General features: G+C 47.2%; 1 protein-coding gene across 1 annotated transcript in view; it reads right to left on the bottom strand.

Moving 5' to 3' along the window:
- Window positions 1-25,103, bottom strand: part of Tmem132c (transmembrane protein 132C) — a 281,145-nt gene that overhangs the window by 80,257 nt on the left and 175,785 nt on the right. The window contains exon 3 of the mRNA XM_051205006.1: window positions 8,132-8,278. Coding sequence (XP_051060963.1) covers window positions 8,132-8,278 — 147 coding nt within the window. The remainder of the gene's footprint in view (window positions 1-8,131; window positions 8,279-25,103) is intronic.

Raw genomic sequence — 25,103 nt, 5'->3', positions numbered from 1 at the left:
CTGTGTAAGCATACACAGTCCATCTCCCTCTGCAATGTGCCCAGAGCGGGAGCAGGTATAGTCTACCCACCTCCCAGCAGGACACTGCTCCCTGTCCATGGTTCTGAAGTTCCAAGTTCCAAGCTTCTGAGGGGCTGAACCATAGATCTGTAGGTTAGATTTGCATGACAGCAGCCATGGGGCACACCTCAAATACCCCCATTTCTGAAAGGGCTTTGCTATCTCTGATGAAGAAGAAACCCTGCAGATGAAAGTGTGTCCCTTTCGGATTCTCTCGGGTTCTCTGGGCTATTCTGGAACAGGTCCTGAACATCTACATCATGCCAACCCCTGCCTGATTCTCTCAACAAATCCTCAACTCCTAGCCTCTTCCTTCAGCCTTATTCCATTAGAGTTGGTCACCAGGCTTGGGCTTTGCCTTTCCAAGTTCATTCATATTCAAATTCATATTCTATCTGTCTCTTTATCTCTCAGCAAATAGCAAACATATGGCCTTCTGCTGCTAGCACTACCAAATTGGACTGCGACACAGTTTTTATATTTTATGATTTTTGTTAAAGGAGTCACTTTAAGGTTTATTTATTTATTATTTTGTTTTTTCAAGACAGGATTTCTCTGTGAAACAGCACTGGCTCTCCTGGAACCCATTTTGTAGATCAGGCTGGCCTCAAACTCACAGAGATCCACCTGCCTCTGCCTCCAGAGTGCTGGGATTAAAGGTGTGCACCAATACTTCCCAGCTAAGATTTACTTATTTTTTTAAATTATGTGTGCTTCAATGGGCAGGTATGTGCATCGTGTGTGTTCAGGAGACCAATGAGGCCAGAAGAGGGAGTCAGATCTCCTAGAACTGAAGCTACAACAGGCAGTCGTGAGCTGCCATGGGGATTCTGGTCCTCTGCAAGAGAAGCAAGCACTTTCAACCACCAAGCCATCTTTCCAGCCCCGATTTTTATATTTTGATTGTATTTGTGTCTGCTCCTTTTTAGTTATGCAACTGAGGTACCCTTTCTCCAGTCACTTGTACACAGTAAAGCTATTTTTGAAAGAAAACACTTTTAGTTACTTACTTATACATTCCATTTGGGTGCCTGATCCTTCTAAGCACCTTCATTCTTTATCTACGTGCCTGATCATGTGACTTTGATAGTGGAGGCTGTCGGAAAGATTTAGCGAAACAATGTGCACATTTTGTAAAATGCTAGACCCCAGGGACTACATGGGGGCCTGTCCTGCGTGCTGCTGAACGCTAAGAAATACACAGAGTATTTCTGTTACTGCAGTGTGTGCTTTTAAGGCAGTGTGCTTGTATGGGAGACAGCTTTTAACAGTAATGCTTTAACAGCTGAGCCTTAAAAGGAAACTTCAAGTGCAGAAGTTAGCTGCGTTATGTCAAGGTATTCGGCTGGGTCAGGATTCCTGCAGCTGGTGTTCGTGACCCGCAGCATCTGCCAGCTAGGGCATGACCTCAAGGCTTACATCTTCCAGCAACTGAACCCCATTCATTTCAAGGAGTGCCCACTGGGTTCAAGAACAACCTTCTGCTTGGGCATTTCCCCTGAAGAATAGACTTGGAAGGCAAGGCTTAGGGGATGCTGGACTTTTCGGATGAAAATCCCACATTGGAGTCCTGGGGAGCCAGGTTCCTTCTTTTCTTCTGTCACCCGGAGGTCATTCTTCCAGGTCAGAGAAAGCACTTGCCTAATTGATCCCTAGCTGCTTAGGCAGGACTGTCCTGGACACTGCGATCTGAACAAAGATTTAGAAGATGAAAGGGGGGACCACAGTTAAATGTAGGATGTTTCTGAAGGAAGAAATGCAGAGAGCATCAAGGGAGTGAGTTCTGACTCAGGTCCACTGCTGCCTGCTCACCCCCACACTCCCACTCTTTCCCCGAAGCCACACAGAGACCTCTGCCTCGTGCCCAACTCACTTAGAGTCATGTGGCTCTGATCGGGAAAGACTTGGACCCAGTGTTAATTGCTGCATTAGTCTCACACTTGAAGTATGAGAGATTCTCTTACAGGTTGCTAGCTGACTTTGCTTGAGAGCAGAGATGTTCAGGATGCTTTCAAAAAAGGAGGAGGGGGAGGAGCCACAAAGTAAATAGGATGGCTCAGGTACAAATTGTCTTCCTGGGTTGGAAGATTTTGGCAAATGGCTTTGAGTCCTTGAATCCCACAGCTCTTCAGGGAGGTTTTGGGCAAGGGGAGACAGTGCTCCATATTGTCTTTGTGAGTTTTCTCTCCCAACTCTTCATCTGAGAGGTGGTTGCTTCCCCAGGGGAGGCGGTAGGAAGCTCTTCTGATCCTGAGTCCCAGGCTGGGTTTGCCAGAAGCAAACTCTGGGATGGGGAATCATTTGAATGAGATGTATTAAGGAAGAATTTTTATTTTCTCCCCAGAAGAAAATGGGAAGCAAGAGAGAAGAAAATGGCCCCAACACAGGGAAGAGGTCCAGTAAGGGCTGTTTTCTTTCTTTCTTTCTTTCTTTCTTTCTTTCTTTCTTTCTTTCTTTCTTTCTTTCCTTTCTTTCTTTAAGTCTCAGCTTCCAGCCTGCCCCTATGGTGAGCTTTCTCTGGTGTCATGCAATGTTTGGTGTTGTGCAAGTATGGGGACAGAGCTGGGCTTTCCCATCCCATGCCTGACCTCACAGGTAGGGTAACCGAGGAAGACAAACACCCTGGGTCCTTCCAGTGACCAGCAAGAGTGGTCAAAAGGGACCCTTTAGCCTGGAGCTGTGCTCCAGGGAAGGTACTGTGGGATGAGGGGGCAACCTCACAGTGGAGACTAGATTGTGAGCCCCTGTTTGTATACTGAAGCCCCTACCTTGATGTGACTGTATTTGGAAACCAGATATTTATGGAAGCAGATAAGTGTAAATGAGATCCTGGGAGGGCCAGAATCTGATGAGAGTGGGTGCATTAAATCCAGCTTTGACTTACAATGAGCTGTTGTGATAGAGCCCTGTGGTAGATGAGAGGTAACTGCATGTCCAGAGAACACAGGAGTGTCACTGAGTGAGTTACTAATAGTATCCCTTCTTCGCCCACATACCACCAAGCCTCACCATAAGCTGACTGTGTGTGTGTGTGTGTGTGTGTGTGTGTGTGGCCTATCACATGCCAGTACTGGGTTCATATTTGGGACAGATTTCAGTGTCTCTTTCTGCCTCTCTTTGTCTCCATTCTGCCTCTGTCTCTGTGAAGATGTCAGAGAACAATTTCTGTGTGTGTGTGTGTGTGTGTGTGTGTGTGTGTGTGTGTGTGTGTGTGTGTGCGTGCATGTGTCTTCTACCATGCAAGTTCTGGGGATTGAACTTGGGTCATTAGGCCTGGCAGCAAGTGCCTTTACCACTCTCTCTGGATCCTCTGACTGGACCCACTTTTTTTTTTTTTTTTTAAATCATGAGTCTCTTACCGGTGTGTTGGTTCCCCAATTAGTCTAGGCTGACCGGCCAGAAAGCAGTGGGATTATAGGTGCAGGCCACCATGCCCATGACCTCACACTTACACAGCAGGCGCTCTGCTGATGGCCCCCTCCTTAGCCCCAGCAGCCCCAGCAAATCCTCTTTTATGAGTCAGAACTCTGGGAAATGACTGAGATCTAGAAACACAGCTGCAGCTTCCATGGCTCCAACAGGCAGCTCTCCTAATTGCTAGCGCTCACAGGGGACATGGCAAGAGCCAAAGGCAAAGGCGCAAAGCACTCTCAGCTTCTCTGACTGCCACCAGCCAGCATCCCACTGAGAGGCTCTTGCAGGCAGCCACAAATCACGAAGATGGGGGGATTCTGTGCCAACAGGATCCTCAGATAATTGACTGAGTTTGTCCTTGAAGCAAGAATACTTGGTACACATGTCCCAAAGAGGGCTGTCTGTTTCTGCTGGACTGGCTAGGGAGGCCAGCTCCCATGCTCAGGGCAGCATTAGGCATGGGGGACCTTTCTCTGTCCGGCTTCTTCAGAGGTCCAGGAAGCTTCCCCGGTGGGGACTGTGGATGAAGCAGCTGACCTGAGTGCATACCCTGGACCAGGTGTCCCCTTCCAGCGTTTCGGTGACTCAGGACTGTGGAAGTACTGCAGGCTCTTTGCTGCAGGCAGTAAGTTCACATGCAAAAGTCTGTGTGAATGGTGACTGTACTACCTTGAAAGGCAAGCAGCTTTGCAGGTGAAGGGCAACTAACAGTTTTGAGCAGGTTTGAAGGGGATAGCGGAATTAACATGGATTGTTTAGTGGGGGTCTGATAACATCGTGGAGTGCTTAGAGGTCAAGGCGACTTGGAAATATGTGTATAGAACAGGGTTTTCTGAAGCTCGGGAAAGCGATGACTGGCTGAGGCTCTGTAGGTGAGGGTCAACCACAAGCTAGGAAACAAGATGGAGGGCTCTAGAAGACAAGGGGAGGGATTGACTCTGTGGCCCTGCTGACACTGTATCAATTCCCAGTGAGGCCACTTACACTCTGAGCTCAGGAACTTTCAGAAGATAAAATCGCGCCATTTTAAGGCATCACACCTGTGGTGACTTTTTACAGCCACAGGGAATGAACACAAAGACCCAGGGCAACGACAGGCAGAATGGGTGACAGATGCCACACCTTCCCATGTACCTAGAGGCTTGTCTGGACACAGGCTGGTCTGATGGAAGAATTCTCAGATGACCCTGACCTTGGCCTGGGTCAAGCTGACAAAAAGTCTAACCAGGACAAGGACAAGCATCTATAAGCAGAGACAAGGACCTTTCCCCCTGCATGGCCCTCCTTCACGTAAGGCTTTAGACCCTGGATGACACTCAGGTGGGTGCCTGCCTCGAGACCTGGAGCAGAAGATTCTGGTAGGCTACGTAGTTACTCAGAGGCTATAAAGGTATGCTGCTAGGGCTGGGGTGGGGTGGCTCAGCCCAAGAGTCTTAAGTTTGATCTCTAGGAATGGTGAAAAAACAGGGTGGGCATGGTGGCCTGTGCTTGTAATTCCAGCATTGGGGATAAGGACCCAGGATAATCCCTGGGGCTGGCTGTCCCGTCAACTACTTGGCTGATGAGAAACCATGTCTCAAACAATGTGAATGGTTATCCGAGGAACAAGAACTAAGGTCATCTTCTGGCTTACACACACACACACACACACACACACACACACACACACACACACACTTTAGCAGGCATATTGTTTTACGGTCCAAGCCTTTGGATGATTTTTTCATACAGTGTTAGACAAATTTAATGCTTCATGTGAACTTCAGAAAGCTGGCTCAAGAGCTCCACACCCTTTGGGTACTTGAGATCAGGTGTGGCTCTCAGTCAGTGTCACCTACCCAGCATGGAGTGGAGAGCCTTACAGGGCTTTCTGAGGGTCCAAGTGAGGAATGGGTGTGAAAGGGGACACATCAATGTCGCACAGACGACAAAGCTTTCTAGTAGCTGGTGGATGCTTCATGGTGTGTGCCTGCCCCTTACTGTATAAATATTGTCCCCGTGGCTGAGTGGCAGCTATTGGGAGAGCCTGGCTGTCACAAACTGGAACACAAGGTTGAACACACTGAGGATATTGGTCCTCCCATAGCAAGGCTGCTAAAGGAGGATATCACTTTCTCATATGTCACTTAGGGAAACTGAGGCCAGGCAGGCACAGCCAGGTTCCTTCCACCACACACACCTGCTTGTGACCACCCTGAGTCTAGCCGGTGGCAGTACATCTGTCTAGAATCTAAAGTGAAGCTATCTTGCAAATGGTGCATAGTGTTCTGCCAAAACCTTCCAAAGTGGGACTGAGGAGATGGATCAGTTGCTAAAGGCACTGGCTGTTCTTGCAGATGACCTGACCCAGATGATGGCTTACAACCACCTGCAACTACAGTTCCAGTGGCTCTAAGATGCTTTTTCTGGCCTCTGTGGGCACAAGAAAGTGGTGCGGTACACACGAATCCCCCCATACATAACTTAAAAATAATTTTAAACAAAATCCTCTTGAAAGCTATGCACTCTCCTCAAAGGAACACACCAGCCTTCACCTCGGGTTCTCAGAACACACAGGGCTGACCACATGGCTCTTCAGAGTTTCCAACAAATATCTCATCTGCCTCTTAATCTGTGTCAGATGCAAAGAACTATTTACATGTGTAAGTTCACTATCTGTTAATTAACACACCTGCTTTCATTTCCTTAACTGTCTGTGGTAATTAGATTTTACACGAAACCAACTGGGAAGGCTTAAATTTGTCTTCCGACCTCCTCTGTAAGTAATGACCTAGGCACACATTTCTTTCTGGCCATGTTTTTTTTTTCGCAAGATCGAAGACTGAGCCTCTGGGATGTGCTCAAAAAGTCTTCCAGGGGTCATCATGGCGATCGCTGGAGCAGAAGGCAGGAGCTATATAGTGTAACAGCTATCTGTCATGGTTGGGTATTAAAGGAGGGGCCTGCAGAGGCTCCCTGGACCTAAGAATAAGGCACCCATAAACAATATGGACAAGTTTTGCTTAATGGCAGCATTTTAAGTTATGAGATATGCCTCATAACTGTATCTTCCTTTCCTATATCTAAATTTCTTCAGGAAAGCACACTTAAAGAAGAAGTTAACAAGGGAGCACACTTCTGTCAGAAAACAAAACAACAACACAAAATGACTACAGCCTACAAGGAAATGTCACATGGTTATCACGTGGTACTCCATTCATATGTATGATTAACACTTGCCATTCAGATATCAAACTCAGATGCCAGAGATGCCAGCCACTTTGAAGTCTGATACCATCGACCCACGGACAGCTCATAGGAACCTGTCAACTCCTGTGGCTGTGTTTTACCGACCTAAGCAAAAACTGAACGTGTCAGAGAAACAGCTGGGGTGCCAAATTTAGAAGGGTTTTCAATGTTTAATAAAGGCATTTTATGTCAACCCAGGTTGGCAAAGCAATTCTTTTGTTAAGCAATTGCATGCAAGCCAGCACAGGAGAACCAAGCTCTATTCCAGCTAGAAAGCGCACGAGTCAGCCTGAATGTCTCTTAAGGAGATATTTGAGCTCATACTGAATGCCATCGGCCTCTCTATTAATACAAGCAAACCATGTGCCTTACAGACTCAAAGCCATTTTCATCGAGTATATAATGTGCTCCGAACATACTTCACTACACCCAATAGCCTCCCCTTTCTGTCCCTCCCATTTCTTCTTACCCTACAGAGTAACAGAAAGCCATTCTCCCAGATACAGCTTTTATAATGACTTAAGACTCTTTTGCCAGCAATCATTAAGACAGGATCAAATATAATATGCATTATGAGGTGGAAGGTGCATTGTGCTGGTTAATTTTTTGTCAACTTGACACAAACTAGAGTCATCTGGGAAGACGGAACCTCAGTTGAGAGGTTGCCTACATTAGACTGACTATCTGTGGGGGCATTTTCTTGATTGGTGACTGATGTGGGAGGTCCCAGTCATGCCTGGTCAAGTTAGTTTTACATGCTATAAGAAAGCAGGCTGAGCAAGCCATGGGGAGCAAGCCCGTAAGCAGTAGCCCTCCATGCCTCAAAAACAAATGTCTCCTATATAAATGAAAACTCTAAATCCTAAAACTCTAAGTGGATATTATGATCCTAAACTTCTAAGACAGATGACTTACTATGGATGTTCTGTATATGAGACCCTGGAAAGAGATGAGCCCACATCTTCACAGCAGGTAACAGGATGCCTTCAAGTACCTGAGTTTTGTTTTCCAAAACAGAAGGTGCACTGTTCTCATAGCCATAAAACAAACATCTTCAGGGTTAATCCATAGTGTCTATGGACAGCCTCACCCAGCCTACTCTTAGCCTCACAGTTTATCACCTCCTTCCCTCTGTTCCTTCTCACCAGTGATTAAATCTACTCTGGGTGCAGGACTGAACATTTTGTCACAGCATCTTCTGATAACTCACAAAAACAGTTCAGGTGACAAAGTAGGGGTGAGGTCCTGTCCGTCCCAGTGCTCAAAGAGCACAAAGCTAGAACGGATGCATGCTGCTGACAGGCATGGTTGGCCAGTTGGTACTCCAGTGAGCATTAGGTCCTGGGTTTAACATCTAGGCCAGCAGAGATCAAGAGGAAGCCATACAAAGTTACATGCAAAATCAGAGTGCCCCAGAGGGCCTACTTACCTATTTCGTGCCCCAGGGCCCAGGCGCTGGCAGGCCACAGAGGTGGTGGTGTGCTTCCCTCCATTGCCCACCTCCTGTCTTACATCCCATTGCCGAGGTTCGCTGGTCTGTGCGGTCAGAATATTCACCCCCTTCTTCACCTTGGCTCTGTGGATGGAGAGGTGAGAAAGGGTCACATTTCAGATTTGAGCGTTTAGAGGTGTTAGGCCCCACTCAGCTGCCAGCCATCAAGGTGCACCGGGCAGTGGTCCTGCTGGAACCACACATGGAGGTGTAAGGGAATCCCTCTCCCAAGCCTAGGGAATCATGGAACTTGCTGGAACATACTAGGGCATTCCCTCAACCACACAATAAAGTTTTACATGATCTCGGCATGTAGATCTACCAAGAAGGTAAAGAAATCATTTATTGGTGATGTTTGTGCGTGGGTAAGTACACGTGAGTACTTCTGGCCCAAGGAGGCCAGAAGAGGACATCTGATCCCCTGGAACTGGAGTCATAGATGCTTGTGAATCACCATGTGGGTCCTGGAAACTGAATCCAGGTCTTCTGCAAGAGCAGACAGCACTCTTAACCCCCGAGCCATCTCTCTAGCCCCCAAACATGGAGTCAAATGCTTGGGCAAGATGCAAAAACAAAGTGAATGAAGACATAGGAGGGAATAACTCAGAAAGTCACATTGGAATTTAACATGTGAATAACAGAGTTGGGAGATGGCGGGGGGAACCCTGGAAGTTTGCTCATGAATTAACTCACAAAACTTCTAAAAGAGCATGCACTTCAGACTAGAAGAGACTAGGAGACTATATGTACAACAGGTAATAACAAGCCACATGATCAGAGCATGTTCAATTACGAGGTACACAGAGGGGAGCTACAGGGAGGACAAGGTTGTCCTGGCTAGCTTTAACTGTCCACTGGAAACTGCCTAGAGTCATCCAGGTGCCTCAGCTGAGAAATTTGAAGGATCCCATTGAGCTGTGGGCATATCTGGGGAGACTGTACTTACTCATTGGTGTAGGAGAGTCCAGCCCACTGTGGGCGGCACTGGGGAGGTATTCCTAAGTTAAAAGCTAGCTGAGCATGAGCCTGTCAGCCCACAGCCAGCATCCCCCATGGTTCCCACCAAGCTTTGTCTGTGAAATGAGTACCTTGGTGGGGATAATGCTGTGTGGAATGGCAAGCTGGGCTGCCATCCAGTTCCTGCCTGGAGTTCCTTTCATGACGGACCGTGACTTGGGGTCGTAAGCCACATAAACCTCACTGGCCCCCAAAATTGCTTCTAGTCAGAGCGTTTCATCACAGATACAGAAGTGAAACTAAGGACAAGAGTCAAGCAGCAGAGTGGAGAGGGGTGGTCCATGGCAGCCTCATGGAAGTGACTGGAATAGTTCGAGCAGGAGGGACTTCCCACCTGAACTCTGCCCAGCCTAATTAAAGATTCAGAGTCCCCATACATTAGAGCCTTCAAAACATGTACTCGCTATGTCCGGGCTTGGAAAACGACACGGGGGGGGGGGTGCTCCATCCAGCCAGGGAGGAAATGGTGGGATACAGGGAACAAGGTCCAGACTTCAACAGAGCACCTGGGGCACAGAGCAGGAAGAGCCTATGAGACTCCCAGCAACAACACTGACTTCTCATAGAAATGTGAACAAATGTCTATTCACTGCAGATAGGGTACCTGTGACAAAGAAAAGACTCCTTGCTAGTCTAGCTTCATGAACCCATGAGTTTATTGGGGGTGACTGACCAGAGCACAAATGACTCAAGGGCTGCTTCAATCATCACCCCTGCCGCCTAGATTGTATGATAACTCGTGAAAGCTGCACCCTTGGAGGTCTCGGAACACCTTTCAGGCAGCTCCACTGAAGAGTCTGTCCTCCCCAGACATTGTTACTGCTTTGTAAATCTGGGGACCAGCTTTGCAAATCTTGTAACTTGTCAGCTTCCCAAGTCAGGTAAAGAGTCTCAGCTTCCTCCCACAAGGAGGCAAAATTTCACCACAGAGGAAGGGTCAGCCAGAAAACGAGATTCTAATGTCTGTGGTCTGAATGAATATGTCATGAGATCTGATCAGCTAGAGGAGTCTGGGAATGAGTGAGAGCCAAACATACAGGAAATCAAGAAAAACAATATAACTCAGGGCTGGAGAGATGGCATGGTGATTAAGAGCACAGACTGCTCTAGTAGAGGACCCAAGTTCATTTTCTGCACCCATGCGGTAGCTCATAACTGCTTGTCACTCTAGTTCCAGGGGATCCAACCCTTAACACACACACACAACACACACACACACACACACACACACACACACACTTAAGTTTTATATTAAATCCATCTGTTAAGCAAACTTAGCACAAGGAGACGAGCATTTGATGGACAATATTTAAAGGTACACTATTATCACAGGGCAGCCTCATCCTTCCTAGAAGAGGAACCGACGACACTCTTGGAGGCTCATGGCCCTAGCACCTCTCTGCCACTGGGAAGCAGATTATGTCCTGGTTCCATGTGCCCCAATTTGTGGGACTGCTGTTGCTGACCACTGGGGATCAGAGCTATCACTTGTTATTTACAATGGCTGTGCTGAGCTCGGTGCTTTCTCAGCACAGGCTGGGTGCTGGGATGCCTTCTGACACCATCCAGGCAGGGGCCTCACCTTGGTGGCACACCCAGCCCTGCTATAGTTAACTGGGCAGGGTTCACACATCCATCCTGCATGCTCACAGCCTGCGATCTTGCTCAGTTCTTGCTGGCTAGAAACAATAGCTTTACCCGTCTTTTCCCAATATGTAATAAGGGGTGATTAAGTGTTCTTAGGGAAAATCGATGCTCAGTACACATTTGAACATTGAACAGCTAATTTCCAACCCTGAGTTATTTCCCTCTGGTCATTTGTAACCTCCATGTGTAACACTTCCTCTAGATGCTGCTGAGTTCTGCTGGGTGGTATGAGCCTCTGTGAGGCACAAGGATACTTTTGGGTACCACTCAATCTTAGGCCCTGGGGACCTTGATCTAAACCTCAGACAGAGTACTCCAGAAAGTAAAACCATATCATTGAGTGCTGTTTGGAGTACACCATCCATCCCACTATCATGTGTTTGAGTCCTAGCCTTGGATTCTCAGTGTGTGGTCTCATTCATAAAGAGTCTTGGTGGGGGAGAGGGAACTGCAGGGATTGCTCAGCTATTAAAGCTCTTGTCATAGAAGCATGAGGACCAGAATTCAGATCCTAAGAAAGCAATGTAAATGCGGTTGGGTGTGGGATCCCTCCCATAATTCCAGCCTGGGAATGCTGAGATGGAGGATCCCCAGAACAAGCTGGCTAGCAAAACCAATCATTATCAGTAAGCTCTGGGTTTGATTGAGAGACCTTGCCTCAGTGAAGAAGATGGATCAGGCTGAGATCAACCTTCAGATTTTTTGCGTGTGTGAACACACACACATGCATAGATACCTGCATGCATATGCCCATATGCATACAAAAACCATGCATGAACACATGCTCACTATATACACACACAAAGGAGGAAAGGGTCTTTGTGGACGTAACTTACTTAAAATGTGGTCATAAGCAAGATGATGGTGGCACACACCTTTAATCCCAGCACTTGGAAAGCAGAGACAGGCAGATCTCAGTGAGTTCGAGACCACCCTGGTCTACAAAGCAAGCTCTAGGAAAGCCAGAACTGTTACACAGAGAAATCCTGTCTGGAAAAAAATAAAATAAACCAGGGTCATAAAGGTGGGTCAGATCCAAATAAGCAGTATCCTCACAAAGGGGAAGTTGGAAACAAAGGACACAGCATTCATATGTGTGTGCAAGTAAACACATCTGTCACTCACCAAGAAGAAATGCCAGGGCAAATCTATATTAGTTATTTTTCTCATTGCTGGGACTAAATATCCAACAAAAGCTACTTAAGGGAAGGGAGCATTTGGCTCATAGTTTGAGAAGTACAGTCCATCATGGCAGGAGCATGAGGCAGCTGGTCAGGTGGCATCCACAGTTAGGAAGCAGTGAGTGATGGATGCTGGTGCTCAGCTCACTTTCTCCTTTTGATGAAGAACATGGGATGGTGCCAACCTACATTCAGAGTGGGTCTTGCCACATCAGTTAACCTTACAGGCATGCCTGGGGCTGTGCCTCCTAGGTGAGTCTGTATTAGCCATCACAGCTTTGGCTACACAGCCTCAATGGACATCTGCTGATACCTTTGGTTTCAGTTCCCAATGTACCAGAAGAGAAGGCATTCCCAAGGATGCCAGTCACCCATGTGTGGCTTTGTGTCACAGCTGCCCTACAGTATGTGAGGGAAGAAGCAAGCCCCCACTGCAGCTGCCCCACCCTGTCTGACTCCTAGATGTAAGACAACTGTCACTACAAGGTAGAAGCAGCCGGTTTAGAGTCTATGGATGCTCAGGATGAGAGCCTGGCTCCAGGTGCTGTCACAGAAGCATCTCTTGCTTCCTGTACTTGGTGGCAGCTGCAGCTAAGGAGGGAGGGAGGGATCCTTGCAGCAGGCATACACTGCATGTGAGGGCAGAGAGCAGAAGATGTGTCTTCCCACTGCAGGAGGGCATGTGAGTTCGTACCCACAGCCGCCACTAACCTGGCAGAGTTTCTGGGAAGCTGACAGGCTGGGGTTGGTGGGGCTGGCTTGGGGTTTCAATAATTCAGAACACCAAGAAGGACCAGCTGAATGTGTGAATTAAGTGGCACTTAAAGTGGAAAGATGAGGATCGGGGGAGGGGAAAACAGGCTGAATAGATGTTTATTCAGGGAGAAATAGCTTACAACAGAGACAGATGATGGCTAGCAGGTTCCAGTCCAAGGATGCCTCCTGATGTCCTTTGTCTCTGTCCAGAAATCAATCGAGCTCCAGGGTCCCCTCCCCAGACCTAGTTCCCCCCAGGTCACATATGCACCTGTCCCCACCCCCAATGGTGCGGTCAGTGCAAAGGGTGCAGGCAGAGTGATCTCTTACTACAGGCACTGGTGCCCCTGCAGCTCTTCTGAGCTTGGTAAAGTCATGCTGCAGGTCAAGCAGGGTGACAGGGCCCAATGCTTAGTGAAGGTGGCATACATACAGCCTCCTCCTGGCTCTCTGCAAGAGAACCACTCAGGTTCTAGTCCCAAGTTGCTGGTGAGTAACATGCTCTCTATGATTGCATTTATTTGATACTTTTTATGGAATCACCAATCTCTCTACTATAGAAAAGTCATTTCACAACTATCTACTCAGTAATGAAAAATGTTTTTTTTTTTATGTGAATGCACTTTGAAATGAATATATGACAGTAGAAATAAGAAAAAACTTATTCATAGATCTCATAAGTTAACATGTGTGGCTACTAGCAAGCTCACTTTCTCTGGCAAGCAGTAATAATAAGATCTAAAATTGCAGACTTTTGTGAATATGGCTCAGGACAGGCAATTCTTTTCTTCCCATTTATCTCCCTTCCTTTCCCCTCCCTTCCCCTCCCTTCCCTTCCCTTCCCTTCCCTCCCCTCCCCTTCCCTTCCCTTACCTCCCCTCCCCTTCCCTTCCCTTACCTCCCCTTCCCTTCCCCTCCCTCCCCTCCCCTTCCCTCCCCTTCCCTCCCCTCCCCTTTCCTTTCCTTCCCTTCCCTCCCCTTCCCTCCCCTTCCCTTCCCTCCCCTTCCCTCCCCTTCCCTTCCCTCCCCTTCCCTCCCCTTCCCTTCCCTCCCCTTCCCTTCCCTTCCCTTCCCTTCCCTTCCCTTCCTTCCCTTTCTCCTTTTCCCCTCTTTCCCTCCTTCCCTCCTTTCCATCTTTTCAAGACAGTGTCTCAGCCTGTGATCCAAACTAGCCTGGAATTTTCAGCAATCCTCCTGCCTCAGCTTCTCAAGTGCCAGGATTACAGACACACGCCACCCACCTTTATCTCAACTTTGTCATGTACATTCACCAGTCATGTACATGGTCATGGTTTGCTCTCAGTCGTGGGGGCTGTTTTCCCACTTCCCTTCTCCCACAGGGAACCCCATGAACACAGTCACCCTCCACAGGCTGCCGTGTTCTGATCTGGTATTGCGTGTTCCAGGTGGGGACTTACTCCCTCACCTACTCTGCCAGTGTCCTCGACCGTCCTTAAATGACCTGACAGGATGGATTGTCCACTTCTGTCAGGAACCAAGGTGGAGAAAATGAGGAGTTTAAGCATGGTTCCAGGGCATGAAATGTCCCCTGGTTATGCCTGTGTATCCTAAAAAGAAGCCCATGCGTGTATGGTGTGCACAGATGTATATGGGTACATACATAGGCATGTGTATAAACATGAGTTATATGTCATGTGCATGGACTACATGTATCATATGTGTACCTGTGTGTGCATGTACATGCCCGTGTGTGTATACTGGTGTACATATGTTAAAGTTACCGAATCCCAACTCTTTATCCTGCCCATGGAATGACTCAGTCCCTGATTTACATCAGTGACCACAGCCAGCCTGTCTGAGCACATGCTTCTCACCTCTCAGGTGGAAGCAGGTACAGCCAAAGGTGTTTCTAACTAAGCATCTTTCTGTGTCCTGATAAGCTTATCTTGTATTATCCCCTTTGGACCATTGCCTGTGGCTTCCCCATATTTGCTTCTATCTTGAGTTAACAGTGACTTCTTTATCAGCAGGTCTTTATATCTCTGAGGCAAATCTGGAGCTGGAGAACAGCAGGGCTCCCAACACTGTTAAGCTCCATTGCTTCTGGTCCTCAGCAGTGGGTTCCCCAACTCCATTGCAGACTCTGGTATAAGAAGTTCATTAACCATACATGCACCATTGCACAACTTCAACGGGCTTACTTCTCAGACTTCCACTCTGCCTCCCCACACCACAAGCTAAACAGCGTGAAACAGGCACCTGCTAGATGGTTTGGAATTTTGCAGGCTAGTTGTTAGATCAATCCTTTATCCAGCTATAAACCTAATACACTTAGGATTGAATAATTAGGGAAAAGGAGCTGAGCCTGGGGGGCACGGCATGTAATCTCATTTTTCTGGGAGGCAGAGGCAGGGTTACAGGATGAGTTCAAGGCCAGCCCCAAGAACTCCATGAGATCCCATCTCACACTAAAATTACAAAAACAGGTGAGGAGATGGCTTAGTGCTTAAGAGCATATACTAATCTTGTAAAGGACCCAGGTTCAATTCCCAGTATCCACACCAGGCAGCTCACAAATTACCTGTAACTTCAGATCCAAGGGATCTTTCGCCCTCCTCTGGCCTCCAGGGGCATTGCCCTCATGTGCACATTCCCTCTGTTTCCACACATGCATAATTAAAAATAACACAAATAAACCTTCAAAAATACAAAAGGGATCAGGCTGAAATTCAGTGGTAGTGACTTTGCCTCACATGTGCCACACAGAAAAGGTACGAGACACTCAAAACTCAACCGCTCAGTATTTGATTTCAACCACCTGTCATCTGTCACCATGAGGCCATTTCTGTTGATGTTTCTGTTTGGAGGCAACAGTACACAACACCAAATTACATAGCATCTCTTTCAAGTGCTGTATTCACACTGGTACCTGAACTTACACTCAGCCATTGGCAAAGGTAACAAATGGAGATGTTTCTCTGGAGTGTCCCTTGATTGGCATTAACCAACACACCATGGTGCCCGCTGACTCCATTAGAGGATAGTTTACATGGAAATACATTTTCAGAGTCCTATATCCACTCTCCATCAGTGGATGCACCATCGACTCGCTTGTGCTGAAAACTCTCATTTTCATCCCTGCATCCTGCATCCCAACGCCTGACCCCTGACCCAGTCACTACTTTCATCTTGCATTTCAGAGGTAGACTTCTGAGAGTTACCCCCTACCCCATCCCTCCTACATCCATCCAGTGGAGGTGGCCAAATGACAGATTAAAGGGCATGCTGGGAAGATTTGCTAGCAACACAATTATTTTCCCATTATCATTCCTTCAGAATTAAATCATCTCGTAGAACGAGAACACTCCTAATTATCTCAAAGAGAACGTTCACAAAATTGGTTTAAACTCATCAAAATCCCAAACAAGGTTCCACCAGGGTGTGGCTGTTACACTCTTACATCTTATCTCCCTGTGAGCAGCATCTCTCCCATTTCTCTGGAAACACATCTGTTTTCAACCACCCATTAATGTATGTTATAGAATGTGAGTCTGTGGGTCTGTCTGCTTGTGTCCCTGAATTATCCCTCACTTTCTTCTTCATTTTTAATACTAGCTTTTTAAAAAAATAGCAATTTTTCTTTATTCTCAAGACTTACATGCATGACAATATCTACCCGTTTCCCGCTTCAACTCTCCTCATATCCTCCAACAAGTCCCCTTCCCTATTTCTTGCCCTTGTTTTCTCTTTTTAATGACCCATTAAGTCCAATTAATCCTGCCCGTATGCACACGGGTAGGGGGTCATCCAGACACACCCTCCTCCAGCACCTCCAGCTGCCAGTACTCCTCAATATGGGGTGGGGCCTGGAGGCCATCTCTAATCTCCCCTCTCAGTTGCAGTGAGTTCATCAGTGTTAACACCCACATCAGTGAGCAGAATCTCACCCGACTACTCTCAACCCTCCAGCTTCCACATTCTTTCTGTTTCTTCTTCCAAGACACTCCCTTAGGATGTGGGGTCCCAAGTATCTCCTTTAAACTGGGGTTGTATTAAGTGGCATGATGAGACGCTACCTTGCTGGTTAGACCATGGTACTTGAGCGTTAGGTGGGTATGTCAAGTGTAGACTAGACCAGCCTGCACTGGAATGTTTCGGCATGAGCTGCGGCCAGGAAGAAGAGTGCTGGCCTGGAGGCTGTGCAGGCAAACAGGGACAGTGCACACTTCTGAGAGATGCTGCCTGGGTCCCCATCTGCAATGGCTGGAAGAAGATACTCAGTTGTAAAGATGAGAAAATGCAAGTGCATCATGCATTTTCCCAGGAAAATGTCTGGGTCACAGACCTAAGAGCTCTCCTGATATCTGTCACAGATGGGTCCCTATCCCACTTTATTCTAAGAGACCAGCCAGGCCACATTCAGAGCTGAGTTCCAGTGTGGTAGGTCCCAGTGAGGTGACTGCCTTCTAGGACATCTGGTGGGGTCTCCTGGATGTGCACTTAGCAGGGTGTGGCTTGGAAGCTGCTAAATATCCACCATTCATAGGCAGTCCTGTCTCCAGATGTAAGTATTCACTTTGCCCCAAATGTCAGCAGTCTTGAGGCCAAGAAACCCAGCTACAGGCAGAGTAGATAGAGCCTGGCCCAGTGAGTGAGCAAGCAAGAGAAACCACTGTGCTGTGAAACAAGAATGGATTTTCATAGACTTCACCATCTCCCATGCACCAGTGACTCCATGCTCGCCACATTGTATGCATACATGACCAGGCAGCGAAGAGTTCTGAAGGTTTCACCATATCCATTGTACAGTACACCCCAGCACAATGGTAATGCAGTAATGGAAGCATAAGCCTCCAGCAAGGTGGCTCATGTTCACAGTCTGGGAGTGCTTCAAGGCGGCAGACGGGGTGAGTGGGGACACAGATTTCTAAAGATGGCACACCCATGGTTGCTTATCTTTTGATAAGATGGCTAGCTGAAAACAAAGCCACCTCTCTCTTCTGCTGCCCTAACTTTGTTGTTGCTGCTTTGGGTTTTGAGACAGGGTCTCTCAATATGTAGAACAGGTTGGTCTCAAAATAACAGAGATCCATCTGCCTTGGCTGGGTTTAAACACTTGCACCTCTATGCCTGGTCCCTAGTGCCCTGATTTTTAATGGTCATGTGGCAGGAGAAAAATGGCTGTGAGTCCAGGTTCTATGTCTATGACTACGAATATGTCTAATGGCAGCCAGGGTAAGGATGACCCCTCTGAAGTGTTTCCAGGATCAGTCCATTTGTGGCTACATGTTTGTCTTGCATTGTATGAGTCCAGTTCTTTTAACTATTCCACCAAACAGACCCATGGCTAAGCCGGCTCTTCTTGGAAATATTGGTAAAAAACTGACCACCCAACTTGGTCAAAACCTCACAGTCACAGAGGCCACAGAGGGATCAGCCTCATGGCCATGATAAACAGTTCATCCTCAGTACCTCTTCCATGGGGTATTGAAACTGCCTCCTAGAAAAGAGGCTTGTGGTGTTTCCAGTCTCCCTTTCCCGTCTCATCTCTGGGGGACTGGAAGGCCATCCAGGAGCATTGTAGCCATTAAACATGGAGTTTTTCTAATTTGGTTTGATTTGGTCTGATCTGGATTGCTGCATTGGCTGAGAGGCTTATAGGGGTGTAGGAACTTTTCAATCATCATCTTAACAGGCTCTAGGATCACCTGGGATGTGCACCTCTACAGAGGGGTTTAACTGAAGAGGAAGCCCTACCTTGAATGTGGGCAGGACCATCCCCTAGGCTAGGGTTCTAGACTGATCAAGAAGGGAAAAAAATGCCCTGAGCACCAGCATCCATCTCTCTCTCTACTTCCCAGCTGCCTCAAGCTCCTTCTACCACACCTTCCTCCCATGGCTGACTGTACCCTCAAACTGTGAACCAAACAAGCCCTCTCTACCCTAAGTTACTCTCATCAGGTACTTTGTCACTGCAGTGACAAAAGTAACTGCCTCAGAGGACGGCTGTTCTATGAGCCAGTGGTGGCTTGAAATTAATGTCCTGGATATGTGCTTTCCCAGTATGGTAGGGAAGATTAGCGAGGGATAATGTATGCGTACACACACACACACACACACACACACACACACACACACACACACACACACACACACCCCCTACTTGAATGGAAATCACTCTACTCTCTGGTCAAGAGCCACTGGTGCGAGATGGTATTAATAATAAAGACCACAGAAGGCAAGAGGGTCCATCTGCCAAATTCCTAATGGCTCCCTAAGCACCTACTCACCAGCACCTGCAGCTTCCTTGAGAGACGTGAGCGCCGGTTGTGGAAGCATCGGGGCAGGAGGAGGAGGACTCCAGTGCAGCTGGTGCATCAATATTGGATGAGGCTGACCCACTAATTTGCCCCTGAAGATGCCTCAAGTCTCTGCTTGTACTGCTCTCCACAGCCCAGCAATGAAATTCCTCGGTAAAACCTCTCAAAAAGGGCAATGATGAGTAGCTCCCAGGATGGGCAGGCACCTTCATTCCACCTCCTTCTTGACCCTCATTGCCATCACTCTTGTCGTGTTGAGGTGTGTGACAGGACACAATGATGACTGCACTGTGGCTTTCCCACTGTTTCTTACCCAGCCCTCTCAGTTCTTTGTTTACTCAGCCCCGGAATGGGAATGTATGCGGGCCATGATGGATGTCTTTTGCCCACCTTAAGTGTGGTGTTGGAGATTAAAAACATGTGTCCCTAGTGAGACACCTATCTGGGCTCAAGACTAGTCTCTGCCACATCCAAACGCTCTTCCCTTTATTCAATGATTCCCTAGTCACTGTGATCTGGTTTAGCACAGTCCTACCTGCCTTTCACCTCATTTTCCAGCTCTGAGTCATGACAATGCAATATGGCCAGAGTTGGGCCTCTGAGCCTGGCTCTGACTGCTCCCTTCTCCCGAATGCCTTGTCTGTGCTGGCCTGGCTATCAACCACCCCCTCATCTCAGCTCACATGTACCATAGGAAGGCTCGAAAAAGAGTGGGATTTGCCTTCTTGGTTTCTTTTTCCCCCTTTGATCCTATTTTAACTTTATCCATAGCCTTTAACATCACACACTATGTTTCTTCATTCTTCTAAGGAGCCACCCCCATTAGCAAGCAGACCTCATCAGAGCCAGCCTGGTGTGACTCTGGGTAGAGCTTCAGTAGTCCATGTTGGATCCTCACTAGGGCAAGGGTGGTGTGACCCCCATGCATCTCTTTAGAGCCCCAGGGTGAATCCGTACCCACACATGATGGTGTTAGGAGGTGGGTCTAAAGGGCTTTGTGAATGGGATCAGTGTCAATATGAAAGATGTCCTAGAGAGCCACTTGGCCCTTGCCCAGGGAGGACATAGCAAGAAGCTACCATCTATGAACATGGAAGCAGCACTCACCAGTCACTAAGTCTGCTGATTTCATGACCTTGAACTTTCAGCTTCTAGCTCTGTAATGGATTAGCAGTGGTCTGATGTCACCAATTGACACTATTTTGTTACCACAGCCTTAGCAAAGGGAGACAGAGGAGAAAGTTTCTCATTTCCAGGACCTGGGCAGTGCTATGTTCACAGGAACCAGATGGGTATGATAGCAGCGAGAACTCTAATGGTTGTTGTGATGTGTGCCTCACCGGTGTGCCTGGTGGCCCCTTCCAGACATGCTATCAATTTTTAAGGACAGCCTTACACACCAGGCCCCAAGACAGGGCATCCTGTGTTCCCAGAAATTGGTGGACAGGGCAGGGGGAACCTGCTTCTATTGGGAGTCATGAAAATATTCCTCCATTGGGTAAGTGGCCATTTACCATTTACAACATGATTATCTAGGGTGGATGTGAGAGCTGTAGGGTCTGCTTGTTGTCATGTGAGCTTTTCCCAATCAGAACCCAGGAAGAAGGAGAATGTGAAAGCCCTCATTTAACCCCCAAACCTGCCCTAGGTTAGCATTCCCACCTCCACTCCACCCCAGGACCCCTGACCGAGAGTTTAATGCATGGGTTTACTTTCCTCCAGTTCACAAATAAGTGTAGCTTCCCTTTTGATGAATTCTACCTTGAAGTCCCCTTCTAAGGCTGGAATTATATTTTTTGGTTGGAAAAAAAGGTGAAGGAGAGAGGAAATAAATTCAATCCGTTGCTGTAAATGGTATTCTGTACCTGAGCTATGTGGGACTGGAGCCAGCAGGAGCAGGAAGCCCTGTGGGGAAGCCACAAGGCTGGAGAGGGGAGATCTGATTGGTCCACACCTCAGATGGCAGCAAGTGTATCCTGGAGGGAATGCGCATGGGATACTAATGTTTAGAATTCAGACAGCCTGGGATGCCTTCTGACTAAGGGACAACAGCTACAGATTCTTTACTTTCCCACAACCTTCCCCCATTCAGAGCAAGGCTTCCAGCCATCCCTGGCTTTGTGATCACTCCTTCTTGTCTAAGAACAGCTGTCCCTGCTGGACTCTAGGGACCTGTTCTAGCTAGCCTTGGGGCAGCTGACTTGCGTTCATGGCCATGAGGAGCAGGCTAAGGCCTATGCCACTTCTTTGACATAGCTGGTCTGACTCAGTTCGTTGGAGATTTGATGGCATGGTGATAGAAAAGAAGACCCCCTCTAAGCCCCATGAAATTGGAAGATGTGAGTTGAGAACGCTGTATGCCTGGACTGTCTTACAGAAGATTTCTGACACTGGAGAGAGAAATGGAGTCTTGATGCACCCCCAAGGGCCTGGATCCAGTTCTGCCTGAAGCTACATTTATGTACTTTTTAGCTTGGAGATGGATGCATGGACATCCCTTTTCTTTTATCTATTTGTTTTTATGCCCCAACTCCCCACTGTGTGTATGTGTCAATGTGTCTGTGTTCCTGAGGGTGCCGCCGTGTATATGTGGAGATCAGAGAGCAACTTTCAGGAGGCAGTTCTTCCCTTCCAATATGTAGATTCTGGTGATCAAATTCAGACCATCAGACTTGATGGCAAGCAAGTGACAACTTTATCCACTGAGCCCATCTTGCTACCCTTCATTTCCATTTTTAAAAGACAGTCGTGTGTGTATGTGTGTGTGTGTATGTGTATGTGTGTGTGTGTGTGTGTCTGCATCTGTGTCTATCTGTATGGTGCTGGGGGATAGAACTCAGTCTTGCAAATGACAGAATACTCTACTCCTTATCTACACCTTAATCCTAAACTATATTTTAGTGCACAGAAATATCATGGAGCATATATCTTCCGTCTCTGTGTAGCTGCTTTAGCTCCTGCCATTTAGATCTTCATCCCAGCCAGGGGATGAAGAAGAGATTCACAAATATATATCTTTAAATGAAATGACCTAAAAGCTAGCACGGGTACCTTTTACTCATGCCTGCTAAAAGGGGAATGCAGGCTTATATGGGTTACTTTTTGCTGTTGTGATAAAACACCATGACTAGAAGCAGCTTATGGTGGAAAGGGTTTATTCTGGGCTTATGATTGATTCTAAGGGGATTAGGGCCCATCATGGTGGGGAGGCATGGCAGTAGGTGGGTTTGGTGGAAGGAATGGAGACTAAGAGCTCACAGTCTCAAGTGTACGTGTGAAGCAGAGAAAATGAATCGACTGGCGTAGATTGGGGCTATGAGCACTCAAAGGATGTCTCACCCTGAGAGATACCTTCTCCAGCAAGGTTGTACCATTTAAACCTCCCTATGAAGAATCATGTTGTGGGAATTCATTCCGCCAACAGTTTGGGGGAACTGGTCTCAGGGCCTGGATTCTGGTATGGGTGTGATCTCTTATAAGGAAGAGGAGGGGACTCTCTCATGCTCTTGTGTGGTGGTTGGAGTTCTGATAGCAGCTTCCATCAGTCTCAGAGCGGAATGGAAGACCAAGGCAGCTCTCTACCTTAATGTTATTTGTGAGTGTTTCCTAATAAATATTTGATATCCCTTTATTCCCTTTATTCAGGCTCTCGTGGACTCCCTTAGCCATGGCTACAGAATTACCATCTGGAGAGCAAGTATTCAAAAACCTGACATTATGGTGAGCTTTCTCATTCAAACGGCCACAGGTGCATGCTGGGTAGGTTGTATGGCAAAAGGAAGAAAGGAAGATGTGGGTCGGCATTTACCATACCTGGTGCAGGACCCAACAGTGTACAAGAGTGACAAGTAGAATACTGAGCATTCTGAGAGCATGAACGGGAGTGGGGTGTCTGGAGGGACCCTTCCTCATAAGGTGTTGAAGGTTACCTTAGAGAGAAACAGTAAATGCTAAGTGTCATCTTTGAGGGTCTAGACAGATTGTGATAGGGTTTAATGACTCATGAGAACACAATCTCTAGGGACTGCCTCAAAATCAAGAGCCCAAGGCACCAGGAAATGAATGTATGAGCTTCACCAAAGGACCTTCTTTGTGAAGTCAGAAGCAGGCAGCTGGAAACATCGAAGGAGGGAGAAGACTTAGCTAGAGTCACAGCCACAAGTGTCTGTAAATACTGAAGATGGGAAACAGATTCTGTGGGACAGGTGGGCCTAGGAGTCTTGCTCTTGGATCTCCTTGTTGAACTTAAGTTTTGTCCACATTATGGGTAGATAGGTTCACCAGGGACCCTGGGCCTGACTGCGGCCACTGGGAAGGACTCTTAACGCTTCTATTATACCATAGCATTCGGTTTCCCTTACTGGTTGTTGCCTTCAGAATAGGTGAGGGGTGGTAGTTTGGCTAATGATCAGTGAGGGTTAGTCTATGAGACTGTGATACTGTGGAAACAGGCTCTTTGACCTTAACGGACACAAGGAAGATCTTATTTATTTGTTTATTTGTTTGTTTACCTATCTAGTTATTTATTTATTTGGCTGTGGCATATGCTTTGTGGAGACTTGATACATGGAGTAATAGCAGTCACCTTGGTACTTTGAGGGGACAGGTATGTCAGAAAAGGCTTCCATTGTTGTGGTGGGATGGATAGGGGATAACCCAATGAGTAAGCAGCTTTTCTTATAAGCAGGAGGACCTGAGCTTGACCCTCATAACCTTCATAAAATGCTAGCTAAGCACATTGGTGCAGCATTGTAATCCCAGTGCTGGGGAGGCAGAGACAGGAGGATCCCTGAGACTTGCTGGTCAGTCCTCTACCTGATTTTGATGACCCTCAGGTCCCACTGAGAAGCGCTGTCTCAAAAACAAAACATGTGGACAGAGCATGAGGGAAAACACCTTAGCCTGCACACCCACTACTGCTCACATAAACATGTGTATACCCTTCCAAACACGCACAGATGGCTTCTATAGTCAAGATGGATGAGGGAGGAGGAGAAGAATAAATTCTCTGAAAGTGGTAGAGAACCTCATACCTTACATCTGCTTTAAGAGAAATAAACCTTCAATGAAGCACCCCTTTGCCTTTACTCCAGTGCTTGCCCACCTGCATAATAGCAAGCACAGCTGGGCAGGGAGGTGTCAGACCATGGGGCCCAGGACATGCTGCTTTGGGAGGATCAGGTTTTCCAAAGGTAGAGGAAGTCCTGGGCATTGTGTGTCTAATCTCTGCCCTAAATATGCACTACCATCTTCTGCAAGCAGTATGTAAATTATATACTAACAAATTATATTCATATTCAGCTCAGTGTATGCCAGATCTTTCCCACATCTGTAAGTGTACACATGTCCCAGCCTAGAGGAGAAGGCTCGACAGCTCACCTCACCCTGGGGCTTGCACACCTAGGGAGTGTGCAACCTGAAATTCTTGCAGGAGTCTTCTGCCTCAGGTTTTACACACCCACCCACCCACACACACACACACACACACACACACACACACACCAATGGCTACTTCAAAGGAGTAATGGAAAAAATTTAGTGTGAAGCTGAAGATAAAAGAAAATATTTTCATAACGCTTCAAAAATTCACAAAAGGATTCTTCATGCAATTTTACATAATTAGGACATAATAATTGACTTGAATTTTATTATTTACTTATTCATGTGTGTATGGGCTCTTGTGTGCGCATACACACAAACACACACACTATGGTGGACACGTGGAGGATAGAAGACACCTTTTCTTCTACCATATGAGTTCTAAGGATCTAACTTAGGTCATCAGGCTTGGTGTGAAATGTCTTCACCCACTGAGCCATCAAGTCACCCCAACAAGTGCTTTTTAAAATCAGTTAAGAGAGGAATTGTGGTCTCAGTGAGGCATAGATGCTTGCATACATGATTACCTTCCCACTGCAGCCTTTTTTTCTGGTACATGAGTCTCTAAGTACTGACATCTGGGGACAAGAAAAGCCACAGGGTCACCTGCCCTTCCAATGCCACCTGGGTTTGCCTATGTCTATTTTT

This window comes from Phodopus roborovskii, unplaced genomic scaffold (assembly GCF_943737965.1).
Source record: "Phodopus roborovskii unplaced genomic scaffold, PHOROB, whole genome shotgun sequence".
Classification (NCBI taxonomy): domain Eukaryota; kingdom Metazoa; phylum Chordata; class Mammalia; order Rodentia; family Cricetidae; genus Phodopus; species Phodopus roborovskii.
The sequence above is the reverse complement of the archived record's forward strand: the minus strand, read 5'-3'. Positions and strand labels throughout refer to the sequence as shown.